Source organism: Manduca sexta, chromosome 9 (genome assembly GCF_014839805.1).
Source record: "Manduca sexta isolate Smith_Timp_Sample1 chromosome 9, JHU_Msex_v1.0, whole genome shotgun sequence".
In the NCBI taxonomy this organism is placed as follows: domain Eukaryota; kingdom Metazoa; phylum Arthropoda; class Insecta; order Lepidoptera; family Sphingidae; genus Manduca; species Manduca sexta.
The window spans coordinates 9,738,106-9,762,916 of record NC_051123.1 but is presented as its reverse complement, the minus strand read 5'-3'; the positions used below and the strand labels follow the sequence as shown (position 1 = coordinate 9,762,916).

General features: G+C 35.5%; 3 protein-coding genes across 6 annotated transcripts; 2 read left to right on the top strand and 1 right to left on the bottom strand.

Moving 5' to 3' along the window:
* Positions 1 to 90: 90 nt before the first annotated feature.
* LOC115446841 (protein D2) lies at positions 91 to 12,994 on the top strand. 3 transcript variants are annotated; one of them, XM_037436680.1, is made up of 5 exons: positions 91 to 252; positions 3,477 to 3,573; positions 10,532 to 10,655; positions 11,388 to 11,601; positions 12,565 to 12,994. In XM_037436680.1, exons 2-5 carry the CDS (start codon positions 3,493 to 3,495, stop codon positions 12,701 to 12,703), a joined length of 558 nt encoding a protein of 185 aa, XP_037292577.1. In that variant the 5' UTR covers positions 91 to 252; positions 3,477 to 3,492; the 3' UTR covers positions 12,704 to 12,994. The 3 variants fall into 3 exon arrangements, with proteins under 3 accessions (XP_037292577.1, XP_037292576.1, XP_037292575.1); XM_037436679.1 differs by having other exon boundaries at positions 122 to 252; positions 3,452 to 3,573; XM_037436678.1 differs by lacking the exon at positions 91 to 252 and having other exon boundaries at positions 3,337 to 3,573.
* A 731-nt stretch (positions 12,995 to 13,725) lies between these two features.
* Positions 13,726 to 17,320, top strand: LOC115449521 (protein D2). Of its 2 annotated transcripts, none has more exons than XM_030177366.2 (4): positions 13,726 to 13,917; positions 15,175 to 15,298; positions 15,706 to 15,919; positions 17,171 to 17,320. In XM_030177366.2, exons 1-4 carry the CDS (start codon positions 13,771 to 13,773, stop codon positions 17,265 to 17,267), a joined length of 582 nt encoding a protein of 193 aa, XP_030033226.1. In that variant the 5' UTR covers positions 13,726 to 13,770; the 3' UTR covers positions 17,268 to 17,320. The 2 variants fall into 2 exon arrangements, with proteins under 2 accessions (XP_030033226.1, XP_030033227.1); XM_030177367.2 differs by having other exon boundaries at positions 13,741 to 13,917; positions 15,159 to 15,298.
* A 1,396-nt stretch (positions 17,321 to 18,716) lies between these two features.
* On the bottom strand, positions 18,717 to 24,804 carry LOC115449524 (phosphatidylethanolamine-binding protein homolog F40A3.3). The gene is made up of 5 exons (XM_037436930.1): positions 24,683 to 24,804; positions 22,337 to 22,422; positions 20,714 to 20,837; positions 19,428 to 19,641; positions 18,717 to 18,918 (listed from the first exon to the last, which is right to left on the bottom strand). The coding sequence occupies exons 2-5, from the start codon at positions 22,415 to 22,417 to the stop codon at positions 18,780 to 18,782; spliced, it is 558 nt and encodes a 185-aa protein (XP_037292827.1). The 5' UTR covers positions 22,418 to 22,422; positions 24,683 to 24,804; the 3' UTR covers positions 18,717 to 18,779.
* Between the last annotated feature and the right edge of the window lie 7 nt (positions 24,805 to 24,811).

Sequence of the window (24,811 nt, the reverse complement as noted above, 5' to 3'; positions counted from 1 at the left end):
GATCACGAACATTACATTTGAGTAGATTTTTTCATTCTTATAATATTTGGGGGATTATAAAGTGGCTCTCTGGCAACACTACGAACTGCGTACTATGGACTATGAAGTATAAATTGACAAGTGATAATTCTGATCTGTCACCTGAGAAAATAGAAGCCGGTTCTAGATTCGAGAACTTTTAGAACTCAATTGATCTATTTTGCGGTTCAATTGATTTATTGTTGCAGAAGACAATTTTATACTAGTATTTTGGTAAGTGTGGAAATAAACGCAGTATACATGACTCACACAAAACTATACAAATACACATATCGAATATTCTGCGTAAATACTATACTCTCCTAATGTCAACGACCTGATATTTTTTAGATTATTTTTGTGCAGTGCGGTTTCAATTTATCTTGTTACGTAATCTATGCGACAAAACAACATTTGCCTTATCCACACAAGATCTTAGTGGTAATTAGATTAATAACATGTAAATTAATAGGTTATGAATTATATCTGTGAAATGAATCGCAACTACCCTCATTTTTCAATTATTCGTGTAATTATTTACATATGATCGAATGATTGCGATTATGCAGAATGTGATTTTACGTTTTTCAAGCATATTATATCCTTGCATAATTATCTTTGGAGCATCTCCATTTCATATTTACTTTGTTTATTTAACTGAATATTATTAAGGTAAATTATTTTTAATTATCTGAATTTACCAAAAATACACCATGCTGTTAGGTTGTCTTACCATCTATGAAAGTAGCCAGATTCTTATACCTAAAGCAGCAGTGGGCAACATGCGGCCTGCAAATGTTCTGTTTGTGGCCCGTGATTGTTTTGTAATAAGGCTTAAACATCAAAATAAATGTATTAAATTAAGAGTAAGCGCATCTAAAGCAGAATTTCTAGCTTTAATGGTATATGTATGGCCCGCTTTTAATTAATTTTGCCACCTTGTTGCCCTTGCCTACCAAAAGGTAGCCGACCGCAAGCTTAGAGGTTGAAGGATTATGATAAATTTATTTCTTTCCTTGATTACCAATACATCTAGTGTCTAATGTTGAACTAGGTATATTTAACATCTATATAAGTTGGTAATGGTTTTCCAGTAGTCAAGCATATTAGTTTTCACAGGGTGCAGACCTAGGATAAAGATCCCCCAACTAAATAAGTTCACAAGAGCCAGGACAGTTGCTCCCGGTGAAATTTTCAGATTCAGTTTGACATTTAAGTATTGGTCAGGGTTTGGGGGCAACCTAGCTTTGGAAGCACCTGTGCACTGCAACAGCCAGTCCTATGGTGTTATAGCAATAGTTTTCTATAATTTAAGCTACTGAAAGAGGAAATATGAAAATTAATCCCCTAATAGGGTTAAATCCTTTTGCCACTTGGCTATTATAAAATGTTTGAAGACAATGATTTTTTTTTTAGTTCTTTAATTTAATCACTGGACTTCCATTTCATGACCTGACTTATGAACCTGTTTTTTATAGTTTAGTGTTTCAAAAATAAATCTTCACTTTTAATGTACTGGCAGCATTGTCAATAAAATTCTAGTTAAACTAGGCAATTTGTCCAAACATATTGTTTTAAGACAGAAAGTAATAAAAAGTAAGGTCAAATTTAAAGTTCAATGATGAGCATAAACTATATTTCACATATAAAAATATGTATTTGAGTATAACTAGAAAAATAATTTAACGATGTTTTCCATTGCCTCAAATACTTTTCCCAATATCCAGTGTGATGCTAGTATCTTCTCCATTAAACCATGGACCCCACTCCACTTACTATCACGAGTAGTTGGGGCAGTTTCTTGTTCGCTCATTATAAAAAAAAATAGGTTGCATTGCTCAGCACAACTCACAATTCTATAGAATATAATCTCAATAGCTTCTGTTAATGTTTCATCCATATCAGTTATTTCAATAAAAGTACTCTGGTACTGATTTTTGTAGCTAGCAGTAGATTTGCCTCTATCACACCACAGTACTAATCGTACCATGTAGTTGTATGGTGCATGCAACACAAATTCCGCCTTTATCTCTGAAGGTAAAGGCAGCGGTCTAACTAGAGGACCCACTTTCCACAGCGTGTGTTCAAAATCGGATATAGTGAGCTTTTCATTCATTTCATCGGATATAGTCAGCTTGAGCTAATTCTAGACCCCGGGCTGATACTGACAAGTAAGGTCAATATGAATGACCGATTCATGACTCAAAACTTTGAGATAGTATGCTGTACCCCTATCCAGGACCGTAGCTAGACTTGAATTTAAGGTAGGGCAGCTGTGGTTACAGCTAGGGCAGAAGTAAAAATTGCACCACAATACCCGCCCCCCCCCCCCTCTACGGCCCTGCCCCAATCTAAACTTCAGAGATACTGGCAATTTAAAATAGATGCATACCTATATAGTGTTATACACAGCTTGTATTTAAGACCTGTCATGTTACTCAGCTAAATTAATTTAACGTCTAAATTACGTCCTAATTTTCTAGCTTCAGATTTCCAAGATATTTAACGTAACGTTACCTTTATGTCTTGTATCGTGTGATGGTAAATGAAGTGCTTCCACATCCGCGAAGTTAATAAGAGCCAGTGGAAAACTCATCAGCGGCACAATGATGTTATGAAACTGCTTATATCGGATATGTAGACAAAGCAACCGACCTGTGTTTATTAACATCTGTATGGGTGGCAACAAAAGTGCTTTTTAGGTATTTTTTTTATATTCGGGTTTTTTTAGGGTTTATGTTTTTTTTATGTTCATGTTTATTTTTATATTCGTCAAATAGGTAACTAGCATTGGCGAAGCGTCCATACAACCCGATTCCTACCGGCTTCCCTTTTAGGTTTATTTACGTTTGTCTTAGTCTTAGTTTTTGTTTTCTGTTAAATTGGCCGCGATATGTTAACTAGGCCAATTTTTTAATTTTGCCTCGGATTATCATTTGAGAAATGTCACCCTTTACCGGTAGCTAGAGTTAAAAGAGCGAACAGGGACAATAATATATGTAACAGATAAATCAATTTCCTTCTATCTAATTTATTATTATTTTACGTAAAATGTTAATCATCAATTTTTAAATAACAGTTCCATCGATCAACGTAATACATTAAAGACAAATTCTTTCTTGTTCACATATAAGTTCGTTAACCATTATTTTTCAACTATCGCACCTAATTTTATTATTTTTAATGATTATTTTTTAACTATCACACCGAATCACAACACAACATGCTATGTACAAAAATAGTAAAACACAAAATCATTTACTCCTCGCCTGTACACTTATCCATACTTGGTATAACTGCACATTGGTTCATGCATTCGCTAGCCAGTAACCGGTTCGCACGGACGGTCACAGTCAACACATTACTGTCAGTGAATGTCCCACAATGTACCGCACGGGCCGTGTTCTGAGATGTGCTATTGTTTTGTTAATAGCAGACAGCACTATGGTCAATTTTAGGGTGCTTGCGAGGACCATGTCGTCGGTGGCGAAGTCGTTCGAGGCGCATCAGGTGGTGCCTGATGTGATCGCCAAGGCGCCCGCTGCGTTGGCTACTGTAAGTATATATTTAATATTTATTTATATTTTTTTTTGGTAATAATTGCGAAAGTTAGTTTTAATCGTATAGTCAGGGCGCCTTATTCCGCCTACGGAGGCAAATCCGTCTATTTGCAATTACGCGCGTTCTAATCATAGGACAACTTTGAAAGCCGTGTAGGTATTTAGGGGATTTTTTGATTCTTACTTTGCACGGTTACCAAAGCTGTTCTTCCTTTAAAACGCCCGTATATTCTAAAAGAAGGAAATTCCCGGTAGACGGTATAGGGCTTCCTGGCTATACAACATTAAATTGGTTTTATGAGATTTTGGAAAAAAAAATATAAAAATGATGCGCTGCTCTAACTGGCTCGAGCTTTTAGGTATTTAATTTTTTGTAGCAAACGAGAAAATCGAGCAAGTGAGTTCCGTTATGCAAATGATCCAACTATAAATATTCGAAAAACCGTTCTTTTCTACGTTTCTTACATACTTTATTAATAATTTAGAATTTAGATAATGGAAAAAATTTGAATGGGTCTAGTGCACTAGTTTGTACTGATCTAGGTTTATTATTTTACGTTTCCTTATAGAGGGTTTTTAAATTTCGCTTATATTATCTTAGGTCAGGAAAATGTCTAGTTTAGCAAACCAAATCACATGCCTAATAGTGTTATGTATGGCTGTAAAACTTACAATGGTTTGTGAATTTCACGTTACCCATTTATGATCGAAATGTTTGCCGGCAAACATTGGGTTAAATAGACGACAATAAGTGAAGAATTTTGTATGTTTGCTTGAATTAAACATGGAAACCGGCAAAAGGATCTAACCATATAAAATGCCACTCAGGTAAACCTTCGGTTTTAATATATTGATTACTTTTTGTATGGGATAAATCACACAATGACAGTAAAAATTAAGATGACATTAAATAAATATATCCATACTATAGAAAGTAGCCAAATATATCTACAGCGTGACGTCACCGCCACTTTGACGATTTCACTTGTCAATTGACACTATAAAATATATGAAAGTGAGGATTACTTAATAAGTCTTCAAAAACCAGAATCTAATATTTTTCGCTTATTATGCGACAACATTCTATAACAGAGATTACGCTATTATGTCTTTTGTTATTTTAGCATTAGTGCCAATATTGCTTGTCGTCTATCTAACGTCAGCAAAATTATTTAAAAAAAGCAAATTGTTTTTTCATTTTAAATATCCAGTTTTTTTTTTATCTTACACACTGTACGTGTGCCTTGGCTTTCTTTGTGTTACAACTTTTGTGCCTTCATATCAGTTTGAAAATAGAACAAGTTTTTTGTTGTTTATATTAGAATGGCGGGTAATGAGCAAGTGGGTAATGATAAATGGTCACGTGAACTCTAATATCAAGAGTTGTGAATGCGTGGCAAAACTTTAAAGAAAGCGTTAAGGATTCGGGTCGACTTTTTATCACTCACGCCGATTGTACCAAGTGCATATAAATGAGAAGTCATAATAAATAGACATGTTATATATAGCCATCAGGATTTTTAAGACAGGGCGTACCGGTTCATTCTTGATAAGGAAATAACGGACATTCGCAATAAAAATATAAAATTTGCCTACAATTTTAATCCGTATTTCTATGTATACTATTATACAAAGCTAAAGAGTTTGTTTGTTTGTTTAAACGCACTAATCTCAGGAACTACTGGTACGAACTGAAAAAATATTTTAGTATTGAATAGCCCATTTATCGAAGATGTCTAAGCTATATAACATCACGCTATGACCAATAGGAGCGGAGCATACATGAAAAGTGTAGCAAAAACGGGAAGATTGATTTCTTTTGAGAGCTTCTATTGCATGCACTGGGTAAACAGTTGTTACGCAACAATTATTTATATTAATCTAAGGTATGGCTTATCTTGGATATCTTTACGGGGGTTTATGTTCAGCAGTGGACTTTATGTGGCCAGGGAAGTCTATCTTTGTGACAACTTTCATTTCAATGTACTCACTGGTTTCCGCATTAACTTGACACAAACCATTAGCGGTGATGCGACAACTATACTCAACATAATTTGCGGCCGATTGAATAAAGACCATCCGTCGTGGAAACAGCCACATCTCGTTCTTGCTAGGTTCGTTCCGGTTTCAGCCTGTGCATGCATTCATATCTCTGAGCGGCGATAGCGTCGTTGGTTGTGGAACGTCAGAACCTAAGGACACACATCTTTGACTTTTCTGAAATTATTTATTCTTTGTGAATTATCATTTGATTTAATGGTGAAGGAAAACATCGTGGGGAAACCTGCATACCTGAGTTCTCTATAGAAATTTTCAGAGTGTGTGAAGTTTACCAATCCGCACTAAGTGTGGTGGACTAAAGCCTAATCTCTCTCAGTAGTAGAATAGGCCCGTGCCCAACAATAGGACAGTATGTAATACAAGGCTGATATTAAAGACCTAAGGCGTATTATTGCGAGAAAAGATAGTTGCATTATTTGTGTTAAACACTATAAGACACTATAATATAAGTCTTTGTTATCGCAGACATTTATTTTAAAAAACCATAAAGTAATACAAACATTACCCATACGTATATTAACTTTATATTTGGTGTCGGTGCCTAATTTAAATTGCAAGTTAAGGTAAGTAAATGCACACACGATAACAATGTTCAATATAAATTAGGCACCAACTCCAAATATAAAATTCATACATGTATCATTGTATATACATATAAAGTTAAAAATACTCAGTCGCAGCTCTCAGAAGTTAGCAGGTAGACGGTGTGTTACCGCCATGCCTCGAAAACCACGTAAAGCAGTTGGCCCTGCTCCTGATCTCTCCGAAATTCAGTTAGAAGGGAATCGTCAGTTATCAAATCATTGTTGTAAACAAAAGTGGGATACGGTAGGGTTATCGCGCTTCCTCTTTTATATGCTCGCAGCGATATACCCAGTGGCACTCGGTGACGTCACAGTTTGCTATTACTGTTATTTGACACCTACCCCTTTAGCCACATTTAAAATCAACATAACTTATAAATTATTGCCTATATCATACTTTTATGATAAAAGTTTTTAAGAAATAAATAGTCGATTACCATATTAGGAATAATGTATGGAAATTTTAATGCTAGGTTAATGTTACTGTAAAAATATATATATCTAGAATACGCTTCCCTTAAAATCAAATGTTATGGTAAGATCAGCAAATTCTTGCAGCAATATTTTGCGTTAGAACTTCCAGATGCGTAGCAATATTACCTAATAGCCCTATAGATGTATCCGCTTATTGTATTAAGTTTGCAGGTTAAAAATTGCTTGTGGAAGTAGACTTCTTATTTTCTGGTTAATGTAAACCTTAATGATTTCTTATGTTTACGCGAATGTTAGACATTTTTCGAGTCCGCCCCGTGACCACGAAGGCTGCAAAGTTCTAGAAACATCGGGAGATAATTATAATATAAAAACCTCGATAAACTTCGTAAAATAGTTTTGTTTTAAATATAAACCTTGCTTAAGATAAAACTACGCATTGGATTGCCATTAAAACATTCGTCATTTTGCAGTTTAAACAATATGCACTTTTATGCTTCCTGTACTCAATAAAGTTATCAAACATTCGTTATTTTTATTGCGTAGTTACAGTACAATTTTATGTTACTAGTATTGCAGGTAAAATTGCATAATGTATAATCGCCATTTTCAATCAACGTACTTAATCTTTTTTTGGTCTATCTCAAAAATGGACCAATCAGAACAAAGTTTTTTTGACATGCGCACAAATGAGTTGTTTTGATTGGATAATTCGAGAATCGGATTGAAGATTGAGATTGGGATCGTTTATTGAAAACGGCTGTAAATCAACAGCAAAGAATCGAAATTTTATTACATTATAAAGGCCAATTCCTCCCTCATCGTCGCTCTTTGCGGTAATGTCGTTTTTGATTATAACGAAATATCTTACTCTTATTTGTAATAACCTTTGCAAGCGTGCAAGTTTTTCCGATATAATTAAAAGTATCGCAAATAACACTGAGGAGTAACATAGCTTCCTATTAGAGAAAATGTTCAAAATCAGTTTAGTAGTTCCTGAGATAGACGTAATCAAACAAACAAACTCTTCAGCTTTATATTAGTAAAAATAACCTATATAATATAAACACTGCCGTATTGAAATGGATATGTTTATGTCAAATAATTGAACAATAAAAAATAGTTATTCGTGTCATAAAACATTCTACTTACTAAACATTTTATGGTATTGAGTTCCGTTGAGAATAATTTAGTGGTATTTATCAGTAAAAAACGAGTATTTGGATATACAGTTTCTTTTTGTGTACTCTTTTAATTATTACATTATTGGGCCATGTTTGCCAATGTGTACGAACTACTTTTGAACATATGTGAATTATTTGTTATAGTTGGATTGATTTCATTTTAACATAACTTGGTCCTTTTATAAAAGACTTAATTGTAACAGTTTCAAATTGTAAAAGTGGTTGATCGGACTATCTAGATGAGGACCTGCAGGTTCAAAACCGGAGGCACACACCCAGAAAGAAGGAAAGAAAAATTTTATTCGCACAATACACACCTCTGACTTTTCTGAAATTATGTGTGTATTCTTTGTGAATTATCGCTTGCTTTAACGGCGTAGGAAAACATCGTGAGGATACCTACATACCTAAAAATTCCCTATAAGAATTTCGGGGTATGTGAAGTCTGCCAACCCGCACTGAGCCAGCGGGGTGGACTAAGGCCTACACCTTCTCAGTAGTGGTGGTCCGTGCCCAGCAGTGGGACAGTATATAATACATGTCAATATTTTTGTAATCATATAAAAACCGATTTTACAATAATGATTCCTGAATTACATTTTATTTGTACAATTTGGATGTGTAGGTGGTAGGATATATTTAATATCCGCCTGGATATTGACCACCGTACGCTAGGTGTTACAACCCGCCATAGTGGCCCACATAAGTGTGTCACGTTCCTGTATCAGTCTGTGCATGTCCCGTTCCAACAGACCGGCATAATTGTGTCTTCTGTCATGGGGCAATCAACTCTCGTCAGTCGACATTCTATTGGACCCCATTCCACTTAAACTTAAGATATAAAAAGAATGCATGAACCTCCATAAAAAACTCATATTACAAAATTTTAATTAAATATATTTCTTTAATTGAAGTTGAGTAATCCACTCTGTAAACAGATACTTAAAATGCGCAATGTTTGTAAAGAACACAAAAATACCTATTTAAACAAAGCGTAGAGTTACGTAAATGATAAACAACGATAAGATATGATGATTTTGATATGATATAAAAGTAGTAATACTTAGCGAATGGCTTTCTTTCGTCAGTAAATAGATGTAGAGAAATGACAAACATGTCATTCGTTTTTGAATGACAATGACATATAAAAAGCGTAATTTTTACTTTTCCTACTTTGGCATTGACAAAATCATTGGCCGGTAACGGCTCCATGCCACAATCTAAAAATTGAATTGAAAGATTTTTTACATACGTAAGACTAGGCAGTATGGTCGAAAGACGCCTGTCAACTGGACGTGATTAAAAAAAATGAAAGATTTTTTGTATAAAATAGATCAGAATACAATGCCATGGTTATAAAAAAGATGAATTCAACGGTCCGTGTATTTTTTCTTTTACTCATTATTTAAAGACTTCCTCGGTGGCGTAGTTATATACGAGTACGCTACAACTGCAGGCCTGTCTTGGGTTCCATCTTCACGTCGGGCAAAGTGATATCGGATTTTTCTAATTAGTATCAGCCTGAAGTCTGGAGTTAAAGAAATACACATGGCGGAAAGTGTGTACACTAGTTACGCTCTCTGCCTACCCCCTTCGAGGATAAAAGGCGTCAGCGGCGAAGCGTCCATACACCCTGATTCCTACCGGCTTCCCTTTTACGTTTGTCTTAGTTTGTTTTGTGTTACTTAGCCGCGATATTGACTAAGGCAATTTATTTTTGCCCTATTTTCTCTTTTGAAACATTTCGCCCTTCGTCACTGAAAGGCGTGGGCGTGTGTATATTTACAAACCCATAATTCAATGAATGACGAAACAATTGGAAAGAATGACTCTTCCATTATACGAGTACCTTGTTAAGTCAAGCCTCGTACCGACCTCAGTCCAAATCATCAGTTTTTACTGAACTCCAAGGTTGATTAAATTACATCCGATTGTCGCGTAAATTAAGTGTTAGTCCGTCATTATTTTGACATTATACTTAATGAAATGTTATTAGGGTCTCGTGTACTATGGTTGTTTTAGTAAATACATACCTATCTAGTGATTTGTCGACGTCAAGATAATATAGTGATTTGGACCTAGTTGAAGTGTAGCAAGCAGATGGAAAGTTCTTTGAATGCATCTATACATATTATAAAACAAAGTCCCGTTTCCTGTTTATCTGTATGTTATCGATTTTCTCAAAATCTATTGAACGGTTTTTCATGAAATTTGGTATGGAGATATTTCAAGACCCCGAGAAGGTTAAAGGCTACTTTCTATCCCGGGAAAATATATATAGCGGGACTTTTATCCGAGAAAACTCTATCACGCCGGCAAAGCCGCGAACAAAAAGTAGTTATAAATAAAATAAAAATAAACACACAATAGAAATAAACGAAGATTTTATAGCCATCAATGTATGAAATTGATTAGAACTCATTAAAATGTGACATTAAGAGTTCGTACATTTTTACTCTTAATTGGATCTTAGATCATTTATATCAGAGAAATACGAGCAAAAATCACTTACTCTCTTCCATATCCATTTCATAAGCAGCTGAATTTAACATCCCTACAACAATTTTTATTTATCATAGAAATATACATGTATTGTTAACCCTTAAGTTACTATGCAAAATGAAAATAGAGCCTAAAATATAAATCTTTTCCCTAATATGTTACATTTGAGTAATGCTCCAATTTTATTCAGGTAAAGTATCCAAGCGGCGTGGAGGTGTCTGAAGGCAACGTGCTGACTCCCACCCAGGTGAAGGACATCCCCAGCATCTCCTGGGATGCCGCCTCTGACCAGTTTTACACCGTGGCCATGACTGGTAAGAAACATCAACATTATAGGCATATACAGTGTGTTCCAAAAAATGTTATCAATAATAACTCAATATAAGGTATATACAGAGTGTTCCAAAAAACGGTATCCTCAATATAAGGCATATATAGAGTGTTCCGAAAAAACAGTCAATAATAACTTAATATAAAGGTGAGTGATTTGTATTAAAATTTTATGCCTCTTATGGTAAGCCATAAGCCTATCTAAGGACGCAACCAAGTCTCCCGCAACTTTGCCTATGCTCGATAGCTTAGAAATCATTTTTTTAAAATTCCTTCGCGGTTTCCAGTTAATGCAAGTTTAGGTATAATCAAAATACTTCAATTTATACACATCATCACATTCTTGGCTATCTATTAAGGTTGAATGCCAGCGGAAACTGTGCCCTCGATAGGCGCGTACCACAGCTTAAGTAAATACATGTGTAGGACACAATAAATATCTTAATATAATTCTTAATGTTGAGGCTTAAAAAGCACTCATATCTAAACGATATCACTAAAATTTGAGTAGAGCGATGTAACGTTTTAATTTTATTTAAATAAAAATATTTTTTTTTTTTTTATTTATTTGTTATCCTAAATAAATAAAAAAAAAAATATATACGGATTTCATCACGGTGATTTATATTATTATTTTCTACCGAAGTTTCAAAGACTACCGCCTTCATGGTCACGGGGCGGACTGATTTTAATAAGAAAAATTATCCATTCCACAGACCCCGACGCGCCGTCTCGCAAGGACCCGAAGTTCCGCGAGTGGCACCACTGGCTGGTGGGCAACGTGCCCGGCTCCAACGTAGCGGGGGGCGAGACCCTCTCCGAGTACGTGGGCTCCGGCCCCCCGGAAGGCACCGGCCTCCACCGCTACGTGTTCCTGGTGTACAAGCAGCCCGGCAAACTGCAGTTCAATGAGCAGAGACTTACTAACAGGTATGGGTTGTTGCAGTTATTTAAATGATAAAGCATATAATTTTTGACTTCTCACCAGTGGCGAAGTTCCATATAACTCTATTCCTATCGGCTTACCTTTATGTAGAACTAGCTATTGCTCGCGGCCTCGCCCGCGTGACCAAATTACAAAAATTCATTATAAATTGTAGTCTATGTGTTATTCTGATGTATAACCAATATTACTGTAAACTTTCATTCAAATCCGTTCAATAGATTTTTCGTGAAAGAGGAACAAACATACATACATCCACCCTCACAAACTTTCGCATTTATAATATAAGTTGTATTTATCTAGAATCTATGGTATATTAGAACAACTTGCTAACCGCATTCCAGCAAATTGCTACCTATATGTTGTGTCGAATTCCCTTTTAGAAGATTACACCTTTCGCCACTACTCATTCCAATGTACAGTCGGCGTAACAGTCTGTTTTAAGGATGCTCTACAAAAGACTTTTTTGTTTTTACAACTGGCTAGCGCTTGACGTATTATTCTTTGAGGATACAGTCGGGGCTAATCGTGTTGTGCGACCTGGTAGATGCGTTCAGGTCCAAATAATTTGGCTATAGAGTAACCAGGGACATGAAAAATCTAACCACGTTGTAAAATATGGAACTAATTTCTTCCATTGACATGTAAAATTTTCCAACGAAAAGCAATAGTAAAGCGCTCAAAACAGGTTTTGCATTTTGCTAGTCAGACTATAATACAAATAGACAGTCTATAGAATTTTTAATTTTATTTTAACGTATATACGCTACTAAAATTGTGATATGTATTATGCCTAGGTTAAATAAAAATAAATAAGAATATAATTTGGTTTAGTACTCGTTGTTCTGAAATTAAATGCAATGTTTTATAGATTACAAATTGATACTACCCTTTCAATATCTGATGTTCTAGACTACAAACTAATATTTCAATATCTGATATTGTTCTAGATCTGGTGACAATCGTGCCATGTTCAAGATCGCCGAGTTCGCCAAGAAGTACAACCTCGGAGATCCCGTTGCGGGCAATTTCTACCAAGCGGAATATGACGACTACGTCCCAATACTTTACAAACAACTTGGCGCTTAAAAACAATAACATTGGAACAATTTACAAACATAGTTTTCTTGTAGCAACGTCAGTACGAGTTTGACCACAGACAATATAGTCATAGAGTAAAATCCAAGATGGCGCCGCATTTAAAGTGACTTAAATCACATTCCAGTTATTGGACTGTCAAAACTGTATCGCTACTCGCTATTTTGAAATTGTAGACTGCGGAATGCTGGTAGAACCAGCCATTGCATTAATAGATTGTAAGTAAAATTTTGTAACGGTTCAAAATTGTTTTCTTTGAGAAAATAAATATTGTGATGATGATTGTGGTTTTTATTAATCCCCTATTATACAATTTATTTTTATACAGAGTGCTCCGTTCTCGAAGGACCAAATTAAAAAAAAAAACAAAAGTCAGTATATTGTTCTTAAAATTATAACATTTTGCATTTTTTTTAATTTATTCTTTTCGTTTAAAAAATATAATGTATTAACTAACATAGTATCTGTTGAGGCTATTAATATAAAAAGCAGTGTCAAAAAGCAAAATATATCAGCCCTATATTATACACTACTGGGCACGGTCCTCCTCTACTACTGAGTATTAAGACTTTATCCACAACGCTGGCCTAGTGGGGATTTGCAAACTTTACATATTTTCAAAATTCTAATTGAGAATTTCTCAGGTACGCAGGTTTCCTCACGATGTTTCACAAAGAAATAAGAATACACACATAATTTTAGAAAAGCCATAGATGTGTTGGGATTTGAACCTACGGACATTCGTCAGGGCAGTACCAACTAGGCTATGGCCGCGATATTCTGTCGCCATGTCGCACACAAATTCCAGGCTTTGGGACTAATACTGAACTGAAAAACCCAATATCACTTTGCCCGACCCGGGGACCAAACCCCAGACCTCAACGCTGAATACGTTTTATAATACAACTACGCCACCGAGGCTCATTATACACGTATCTTAAGCTAATATATTTTCACATGCTGTATATAGGCACCTGTATAAATAAATAATTAATTGGTGTAGATAACATATCTAACTTTTAATTACTTGCTGTTCAAATTTTCACGCGAATACCCCGATGAAAACGCACAAAATAATTATTTTTGTCTTTATTTTGTTAACAAGTAAAGCTAATTTAGCATACTCCAATGATGTGGCATCCGCTTTTAGATGCAGTAAGCTTGTACCAAACATCACTCCTTGTGCACCAACACGTGAATTGCAGGTAAAACCGTAGACTAAAACTTACATGTTCCAAGTTTATGAACAGTCAGTCGTATCAACTGCCCAAGGCAGGTCGTTCTTCGAGGGGCTTCTCGCTTACAACCTAATAAGATCTCCCAAAGATGACCAGAGCATTAGTTATGACCACTGTTCATAGACAATTATTACTATGATCTGTATTCATTTTTTTCTTCACAAAAATTCTGTCAGATGCCCGTCGTATCTATTTTAATTCTTACAAACCAAAACCCCGTTTTTTAACCGACTTCAAAAAAAGGAGGAGGTTATCAATTCGAGGTGAATTTTTTTTTTTTTTTTTTTTCATAGACAATTATATATTTTCACCATTGTTCATAGACAATTATAACTATGATCTGTGTTCGTTTTTTTTTCACAAAAATCCTTTTAGATGCCCGTCGTGTGTTTTAATTCTTACAAACTAAATACCCCATGTAGAGTTGGGTAGGACATGACATAAAAAAGCATTGAGCCGGTACAACGTCCTACTTCAAATGAGGCGAGGCGTAGTGAGGTTCGGCGTTCCAATGCGCGCCTTACAGTATTTTGTAATGTTAACCCTCAAAATATTTCCCTCTCGCTCGCGACTCGAAACGCAGTAATGTAATGTCCATTGTAAAATAACGTCCTATTGTAATTTGTAGCATGCGGTTCGCTACCTCACTGTCCTCGTCCTACAGTTTACCAGAGACGGAGAATAAGTAACGCGACTGTCGCGACATAAAATTTGAAGTAGTACAATATATCATTTTGAGCCACTCTTACATTTTGACGTCATGTCCCGGACAAATGTACCGCCTCTTGTATGTCCTACTCAACATTAACCCCATGTTCTTCCAACGTTATATTCGGTGATTTTATACCGAATAAGTACATTTAATGATCTTTTTTAGTTGACTCTGACTAGTTATAAAGATGCATTAAAATATCCCATTCCTTTAGTGAAAAATAATGTACCTATTCGGTGTTCAACAGTGGTGAAGCGTCCATACAACCCGATTCCTACCGGCTTCCCTTTTAGGTTTATTTATGTTTGTCTTACTTTTTATTTCCAGTTAAATTGGCCGCGATATGTTAGATAAGGCGAAAATTTTTCCTCGGGTTACCTTTTAGAAAAAAATTATCCTTCGCCACTGGTGTTTAGTAGTCAATGTTTTGTCATTTATTAAATAAACTTAGATTCAAACGTGAATGGAGTTATTAGTTGGCTAAATATTTGTTAAGATTCTATTCTTTAAAGGTGTCTTACCCGCAAGGAAACTTCGTGTACCTGGGCAAAATGTTAACCCCTGCTGAAACAGTAAAGGCTCCCGGCATCGAATTTATTGCCAATTCATCTAAATACTACACACTTATTATGGTTGGTAAGTACCATCGTTTATACTATCATAAAATTAATCAGAAATTTAATTATTGTTACGTACAAATGCGGGACAATGTTTTCATAAAATGGCAAATGAGATCTAAATAAAAAATCGTACTTCACATTTTTGTTTGGGTTCCCATTTTATCTTGCCAGAAAAAAACAATATTTTATGTACATACAGCTGTACGGCGGTTTGCATTAAACAATTCAAATCTTAAATTCGATTCAATCGAGAATAAATCAAACACAATAAATCTTTTGAATAACTTTGTTCTGATTGGTCCATTTTTGGACCGAAAATGCGATTCTAAACGTTTATTGAAAACGACAAAAGGATTATCCGCCTATCTAGATAACCATTAACTTCAGTATAAAGGTAGAAAATATTATCAAACTCAATTACAGATCCCGATATACCAATCCCAAGTAACACCACGCCTTCAGAGTTCCGCCACTGGATCATCGGCAACATCCCTGGAGATGATATATATTCTGCGGAGACCCTTGCCGATTACATCAGCCCAATGCCAGTCCCGGGGTCTGAAGCCCATAGATACACCTTCCTTGTCTATGAACAGAAGGGGTATATCAAGTTCAAGGAACCTAAGCTGAAGGCCATGTGAGTTCGGACTTTGGTTATAATAGCTATCTTATTATTCAGGCACAGCGAAGTTCCCACTGTACCTGCAAGGGCTTGGGGGTGGGCAAAGGTGGACGGCACCTACCTTGGAAACCCCTAGATAAAATCTGGCGATTACATGGGGCTTGCATAGTGAAGTCTTTTCGTTGAATTCAGCGGGCTTTTTTTGCTCCAGCTGTCCTATCTAGAGAAAATCCATAGTCACGCTAATGTACACCTGATGGTACGTGAATTAGCTTTCAGATAGAGTATAAATTGACGAGTGGTGACGATATCCGTACTATCTGTGATAATCTATACCAGCCCCGGATCTAGGGGGGGGCAAGCCAGGGCCCGTGCCCCGGGCCGCGAATTTAGAGGGCGGTAAATTCAAACTTGGCAGATGAATACACATCTCATCAGTAACGCAACTTTGACTACTGAGACATCCAGTATATAACACACATAAATTATTTCCCGCGGGGCGCGAAATGATGATGATGACAAAAGTAAAAATATAGGGGGTTGGGGGCGGCATTATCCAGATATTGCCCCGCCTTCAAAAAATACAAAATTCGGGACTGATCTATACTAATATATAAAGCTGAAGAGTTTGTTAGGTTGAACGCGCTAATCTCAGGAACTGCTTAACCGACTTTGATTTTTTTTTCACTAATAGAAGGCTATATTACTGCTGAGTGCTATAGGCTATTTTTATACCGAGAGAATATACAGCGGGACTTTGATCCCGGAGAAACTATTTCAAGCGATCGGAGCTGCGAGCAAGTTAGTATTCTATGATACAACTCAACACATGAAAAGCGGTATCTAAATTGTAGCAACACTAAATATGAAACAGAATAGCGAGCGTCATGGCATTGCAGTGAGATTAACATCCTAGCATATTGGATGTCAAATCTCATAATGCCTTCGAGTAAATTTGCAACTTGCTTAATATAAAGACTATCACAATCAATGAATTCTAAGATTACATAGAATGGACATTAGGAATGATGATGATGATTACTCAATCAACCGTGAAATAGCAAAAGACCAATGTTAAATACTTCATAATTTTTCAATATCGTGAATTTCACGTTTGTTATGCGCATAGTAGAATATTTTATATAAATATGTTAATTTTGTAGCTAATGTTAAATATATTTAATACTACTGGGTATAGATAAAACTTTAAAAATGTTTTAGTTAAGAATAATACTTTGAGTAACGCCTAAATTTTTATGATTTCAGACCATCACCGGCTAGATTTGTGCCTATCCAGAAATTTGTGGATAAATACGATCTCGGTTGTCCATTGTTTGGCAACTACTTCCGTTCAGCTCTATGATAATAAGGTTCAGATTATTATGCTTCAAATATATTGCTCTCGTTCTTCTTTTACTTATTCGATTCATTGATTCCTTCTTAAACGAATTTCGGCCACGGCGGCCAATCTCAACGGAGATCAGCCAAGTACGCAGGAGATATTATAGTGCACAAGTGTACACAAATGCACTCTCTGTTCCTTCACTCTCATAATCCGGTGAGACGGCAATCCGACATGACCGGAGAGTGTCCAGGCGCAGAACCGGCTTTACGTGCTTTCCGAGGCACGGGGGTATCACACTTGTTCAATTATATTACCTTTCACCCGAGACATCCAAAAATATTTTAATTTATGTATAGGCTGTTTATTTATGGAGCCTTAAACGAAAATTGATACCAAAATATTTCCGACCTTCTATACACGGCCTTGCTTCTGAACCTCATTACATACATAACCATGTATGTTTAGATATTTAACTATTTCATATTTAATCAGATGGGATACTGATCAGCTACGTACCTTTAAAGTATGCATGGTTACAATGGTATTAGATACATATTAAAATACCTTTTGTAGACAATGAAGTTTGTATACAATTTTATTCAATTCGTTATGGTTGACAGACGGCAATATAAAACATTATACAGGGTCATTTTAACATTGCGTTACTAAATGAAACCACATGCGTATCTTCTTGGAATTAGGTTCACTTTATAATAAGTTATACGAACCATAGATGTAAAATAAAAGAGTGTAAATTTCGAACAAAATAAATATCAATAAAAATCCTACTACTACTACTGCAAGAGAATTCGTCGCAGCGACAACAATGGATGATTTTTGGCACAATATTAGCAGAGGTGTAGACAATGTGATTTCATTTAGTAACGCATCGTCAAAATGACCATGTATGACAAACATTTAATGCCATCATATATTTATATGCTTAAGTAAATATACTAAAAATACGAACGTTGTAATTCCCATTATTACTGAACGAAGCAGACTTGCTAATAATGCTAAAATTAGTATCCTTCAGACATATTAAAAGTCTGCGTCTGTCTGTTTGAACGCGATAAACTCGAGAACCGCTTGACAGATTTCGATGAATATCCTATAGAGATAATTTGAGACTCCGGGAAGGATATAAGCTACTTTTTATCCCGGACAAACTCTTGCACGCGGGTATGGCTACTAGCAAAAGTTAGTAAATAATAAAGGCAAAGTAATCCAGACTTTCTACTGTTATTTCTTGAAAATTCTTTTTTGGAATAGAGGGTACAAAATTTCCTAGAGACAGGACCCGATGAGATCCATCTTTGTGTTCATTATAATTCAAATACATTGTTACTTTTTACTTCTAACAAAAATCTTCACAAACTTGCACATTGAAAATATTTTGATGTTAATAGGAAGTACATTTAATATTAGGATTATTTGCTTTAAGATTGGGAGAATAGGAACGAAAGGTTTCTTCGAGAATTTACTGTATTGAAAATAAATTATTTATTACAACATTCTTATCATATAAACTTATGCTCCCAAGCTCTTGTACAGAAGTGGCACGTAAGAGTCGAACTGGGCGCGGTAGAAATTGCCAGCCAATGGCGCGCCTAGGTTGTACTTCTCAGCAAACTTCTTCGTGGAGAAGGCGGCACGGCCATCGATGGACCTAAAAATAATGCAATTATAGCTAAACTTGACAGTGATGACCAAATTCCTTAAACGGAGAACGATAAAAAATTTGTTGCGTCTCCGAGTTTCATATGAATGTAATTCAGTTCTAGATTAATTGTGGCTAGACGTAAGAGAGGTACGCAGGAATTTAAAAATGAAATTAATTACATATTGTTAATGTTAATTACAACGCTATTTAGTAATTTGCGTTAATCGTAAGCGGCTCAAGAATTCAGTTTTTTTTTATTTTACGAATATTTTGCTAACAGAAATAGACAGGCGTTTTCAGGTACAACGCCTTTTGGCTTTATTGCTCGTTAACTATCATCAGGCATGTAAAACAATAAAAATGTAACTTTGATAACCAGATTTTGCTTCGTGGTATTCATTATTGCTCTTCATCTTATCGAATGTTATAATTAATGCCATTAGGCGTCAATTGGGGTCCAGCAAACAATAAAAACTCAATCTTCCTGGATTCGCCACAAGATTGAATTCCCTTACTTGTTAGTCAGTCTCTTCTCATCGAACACCAGTTTCCCTGGCTGTTTGTAGACAATGTACACGTAGCGATGGATCCCAGTGCCCTCTGGTGGGCCGGAGCCGATGTACCCAGACAGCACTTCACCCTTGGAAACGTCTCCTCCGGGAATGTTGCCCACCAGCCAGTGATGCCACTCGCGGTACACTGGCTCTGGGCCGTCGTAATTATCCGGGTCTATTGATAAGTATAAAAGTTTAGTAACGAGTTAATGAATCATCTGGTATTAATGTTGTTATCAAGAAGTTTGACTGATGCAGAGAACTACTGTCTACTTCAGCTATGAAACAAATATAAAATTGATAGCAGCGTCCCCAACTCCGATAGTGAGTTTATAGTAACATAGTGTTTCTCAGCAGTGGGTTTATAACATTCGAGCGACGACTGAAATTATTGGTCTAAATTCCAACTTTAATTTCCAAAATTATTACATATTAAATAATAATTAATAGAAATAATATTTAATCACCTGATATTTTTTTATTTATAAAATTTATTAAAACAAACTTATTAGGAATCTTATGGTCGACTTCTGGACATACCTACTTAAATAGCTTATTTTAGTTTGCGGTCATTATATTTTTTTCGTAATAAGGCTTGGTGGTCGCAAATTGCTGTTGATCGTATTTTGTAGACAATATCAGTTCGCGATCACTTTTCATGAGTGAATTACACATAGTTTTATCAAGGAAACATGTAGTTCTTAACTAAACATTTGCAACTTTAAGGTTTTTATAATGCCAAATACAAAATTGTATAGCCATAAACTTAATATTTCGAACGGAATAAGCAAATGCATATAAGATTTTGCAAGACATACGACCAATAGGTCGCTTTCTAACATTTTAATAAATGTTTGCATTTCAGTAGCCCAACTCAACATTTTAGGTTATTTTTAAAGAAAGAATTGTAACCATATTAACCATGTTTACCGAAAAGTAGGTATCAATAGCGATATTTGACATAATTTATATATTTAAATCCCCCGGAGGTTGCAGGATATATCAGTATAAAAGTATTTAGGTTCCCATAATCAACGTAACAGCCAGAGGCGAAGGGTGAAATTTTTCAAAAGGTAACCCTGAGGCAAAAACAAATACCTTAGTTAACATATCGCGGCCAATTTAACTGAAAACAAAAACTACATACGTAAATTAGCTTAAAAGGGAAGCCGGTAAGGATCTGTTTGTATGGACACTTCGCCACTGGTAACAGCATATTCATAAAACTTAGTAAAGTCTTATCTCACCTGTGAAAATAAGTGTGTAGAACGCGTTCGGTTCAGCTTCGAAGACTACATTGGGCTGGTCTTTAACCTGCGTAGGAGTCAACTCATTGCCCTGGGACGCAACAGCGCCGCTTGGGTATGACAACTGAAAACATCATACTTATTTTTGGTATTTCATTCCATAATTTCAATTATATGTGCAGACAAGTTATTGGGTTATATTAGTTAAATATGTATTATTAATGTCTATTTGCGATTCTGAACTAGATAATTATAATTAGCGTGTTTCAAATGTCGAAAAAACAAGATATTCGAAATATTAAAGATTGGAATTTGTGTCAGACATGCCGATAGTCACGCCATCTGTCGCATCACGGGATGGAATTCTGCCATCCTCAAGTAGAAAAATATTCACACCAGGAGCCTTATTCTCTATCCCGCACGTTATTTTAACAGTGCGTAACAAGCACGGAACACAACGCATCATGTTTAGGACTATAGAAATTAGGCTTACAGAATACCATTCCACGCACATTTCTCGAAGATAACATGACACGGCCGCGTTACGCGTTTACACTATCATACAGAATAAGGGCCCAGGAGCATTGTCATTTATCTCTACACATTATAAAACAAAGTCAGCTCTTCTGTCTGTCTTTATGTTATAGATTTTCTCAAAATCTACTGAACGGATTTTTATGAAATTTGGTATGGAGATAGTTTAAGTCCCTGGGAAGGACTTTCTATCCCGAGATATGTATAAAGCAGGATTTTTATCCCGGAAACCTCCACCACGCGGGTGAAGCCGCGAGCAAAAGCTACTCCTGAACCGTCTCTACATTCATACAATATCAATTCGCTATGGTTTCTAACTAAAGTCTCGAAAAGCAAACAATAAATTCACAATTGATTATGTAACAATTGGTATTGCATAATGTCCGTGACCTTGTCGCGTATCAACTATTGGCTATCGAACGTGTAAAATGTTCCAATGATTGTTTACAAATGTTTCAAATAATACATGTGTACTTTGATCTCAAATGTTTTCATATTTTCCATAAAAGATCTCTATACAAGGACCGTCGCCTAGACGTCTTTCTATAATCGTTAACGCTAAAAGAAAAACAAAAAAATGTATGGGAAAGACATATCCTAACGATAGACTTATCGATCGATATATTGTAGGAAGGCTTCTTGACTATAAACCCTTTTACACTACCAATAAATCCTTACATCGATAATTTATTAAAAATTATAAATATGGACATAAAACTGGGACAATTTTTTTTTTGTTTCTTAGTTGCCATATAGACATAGAATATATTACCGAAAGACCAAACTGACTTCATCAGCAGTTTAAGCGATTTAAGTAATTTCAGTTTCATAGTAATGGAGTATTTATCGGCGAAGGTACCGTTTGTTCGGTGCCTTTTTCTCTAAAAATAGATATCTTTATCTGAGATGGCAAAGTCGTTTATTGAAGCTAATGTAAGTAAAAAATCAATATAGTCTTGGTAGTGTCCTACAGCAAAAAGATGTAACTGAGTCTCGTAGTAAATACTTACACGTAACTGAGTCTCGTGGTAAATAATTACTTACATTGTAGTCTGAGTGTCGTGATATGATGGAAATAGAGGCACTTACTTGGATGTTGACTGAAGGCGGAGTTGGTATGACGTCCGGCACTATGTGACTGGACTCGAAGGCTTGTGCGACCAGAGACATGGCGGCTAAAAAATAAAAATAGGTCTTGTATGTACTTTTATATTGCTGGGCTCAGGCCTCGTCTACTATCGAGGGGAATGCCTTAGCCCACCGCCCAGTGACTCGCTCTTCGAGGGGCCTCACGCTTGCAATGACCACATGAAAAGCACTACCCAATACCCAGTACGTTCCTTCGGCTATTGGCTCAAGAGGCCTTACAAAGATGAAGAGAGGCGTCTAGAGAGCCTAGCACTAGTTAAGGCCACCATTGGTCATCACCAAGTTCGAGCTGCCGGCTGGTAAACTTCATATAAGTTGGAAATAATATCAGAGTGTAAATACGCGAAAAAATGCTTACTTCATTAATTTTATATATCTTTAAGGCGCACTCTGGAGGAAACGGCCTTGAGCATTCGTTTCACACATTTACAGCGCAAAAATTATGGCGGGGATATGCAAAGATTTACAAAGAATTTATTTAAATAATAAACAGGTCTTTCAGAAGATTTAAAACTACCAAAATAGTCTTTATTAAATTGTCTCTAATAATATTAGTTGCAAATTAAATTAATCTGTACTTTAGGGATAGATGTACGGAGTCAACAATTTTAGTAACATTTTCATTATGAAATTAATTAAACAATATATATGCACATTATAAAAAAAAATAAGAACCAAAATAAAGATTACACATTGTAGAAATATGATTTTAATTTTTTTCAATATGTATTATAGCTTTTAAAAATTACTGCTAACGCGCCATTTTGTTAGGAGGAAAGCCTAAGGTGTTTCTTTACTTCACTTCAAAAGTAAATAATTGGACACAATAACGATAATTTTTGTCCCGAAAAGGTTATCACGCGTACGACGGCGGTTCACTTTTTTAAAACCTAGTGGTGCCAAAACAATTATTTGTATTATTAGTACAAGCAAAATTCTTTTGTATCGTACTTGAATATTCACTTAGATAACAATTATTATGTTTATTTCGTTGAATATAACGTTTCCACTTTCTTTCCATAGTTTATCCATATAAGTACCATCGATGTTCCTATAGACCTCAGTTATTTGACTCGTCGACATAGCTTTACCCTATCCTATGGATCTAAACCATGTATGTCGGTCACCAGCATGTAATTATTTCCTTTTCTAATGAAATTTAAATACATTTAGGGTTAAAACAGATAAATCTACTTTCCAATGCAAGTTGACGATTTCCAGAGACTTCGTAGATTTAAATGTAGTTGTTAAGTTTTATATTTTTCTCTAGGTCATCTTATTATTTAAAGACAAGTTTTAAAACATATTCGGAGAGTTTATAAACACCAATATTTGTTAATTTCTGGCGCCAAATAGCAATGTGAAGTTTGTTTTGAAGGACGTTGTAGCTTGATATGTACTTTTTGAGAATCTGAGATGACGAACGTTGTGCATTGTAAATTAAGTTCTGCGTGGTATATAGTATAGTTTACGATTAGTTGTATTTAAAACTAGACGAAAGACTTGTTCTTTTTGAAAAATCTCGAGACCTAACACTTTTCTTTTTTTTTGCGGGGAAAAAACAAGTTATCGCTACCATTTGGGGGGTAAGTGGAACGGATATGTTTTTTCACGGTTTTACGGCCCAATGTCGGAAGTATATCATCCAAGCCAGCCTTGGACCTAGTCCCTAGCCCCTATATACTACCGGCATACCAACCAAAACCCCCGGTGGCCTGCGGCGCAAAAGAGACGGCCCCGGGGTATCTTGTTGCACTGAGATAGCTGCGCGGAACCATTACTGAAGACCTAACATCTATCTATAAAAAGATGTAGCATCCCTATTATGTATGTATGTATTATACAATATTCCTCACTACCTATGTGTTCAATGTGTGGTCTATTATGAACACAATAGATTTATTGAAATGGACAGTTGGCTGCCATTTATAGACAATAATATTCTATTGAGGTTTTCACTGCATGCTCATAAAATTTAATACGAAGGTTGATTGAAGTTTTGAATTGGGATTTTGTATATTCATTTAAGATGTGTTTTTTATGAATGTTGTTAAAAATATCAAGAAACGTAAAATGACTTTATTTATTCATATGAATAATGATTTTCGAAACTTTTAAAAATAAAATGTAGAGAATAAATATTTACGAGAAATTATCAAATACTTACCCAATAATATTTCGACAAGGTCCTAAAACCATTTTGGTTAGATCATGCCAAATTTATTAAACAGTTTATCGCAATTTATTACTGGCTGGATCATTAAAAAAATGAAAATATATACTCACCTTACAAGAACGTTCTTTCAAAACGAGCGTTAAATTGACACTGAGTGGAACTCCTGAGAAACATACCACGATAATCGTATCACACACGTCCACCTAAGTTTTTGTCTCTTTCATTTCTTGACAAAAGTA

Excerpts from the sequence above, each read along its gene's own strand:
- LOC115446841 (XM_037436678.1), top strand. The coding sequence starts at position 3,403 with ATGTACCGCACGGGCCGTGTTCTGAGATGTGCTATTGTTTTGTTAATA. Across the intron at positions 3,574-10,531 it reads CGCCCGCTGCGTTGGCTACT|GTAAAGTATCCAAGCGGCGT; the intron begins GTAAGTATATAT and ends AATTTTATTCAG. Across the intron at positions 10,656-11,387 it reads TTACACCGTGGCCATGACTG|ACCCCGACGCGCCGTCTCGC; the intron begins GTAAGAAACATC and ends TCCATTCCACAG.
- LOC115449521 (XM_030177366.2), top strand. The coding sequence starts at position 13,771 with ATGAAAACGCACAAAATAATTATTTTTGTCTTTATTTTGTTAACAAGT. Across the intron at positions 13,918-15,174 it reads CACCAACACGTGAATTGCAG|GTGTCTTACCCGCAAGGAAA; the intron begins GTAAAACCGTAG and ends TATTCTTTAAAG. Across the intron at positions 15,920-17,170 it reads GAACCTAAGCTGAAGGCCAT|ACCATCACCGGCTAGATTTG; the intron begins GTGAGTTCGGAC and ends TTATGATTTCAG.
- LOC115449524 (XM_037436930.1), bottom strand. The coding sequence starts at position 22,417 with ATGTCTCTGGTCGCACAAGCCTTCGAGTCCAGTCACATAGTGCCGGAC. Across the intron at positions 19,642-20,713 it reads CTACACACTTATTTTCACAG|ACCCGGATAATTACGACGGC; the intron begins GTGAGATAAGAC and ends ACTTATCAATAG. Across the intron at positions 18,919-19,427 it reads GAGAAGAGACTGACTAACAA|GTCCATCGATGGCCGTGCCG; the intron begins GTAAGGGAATTC and ends CATTATTTTTAG.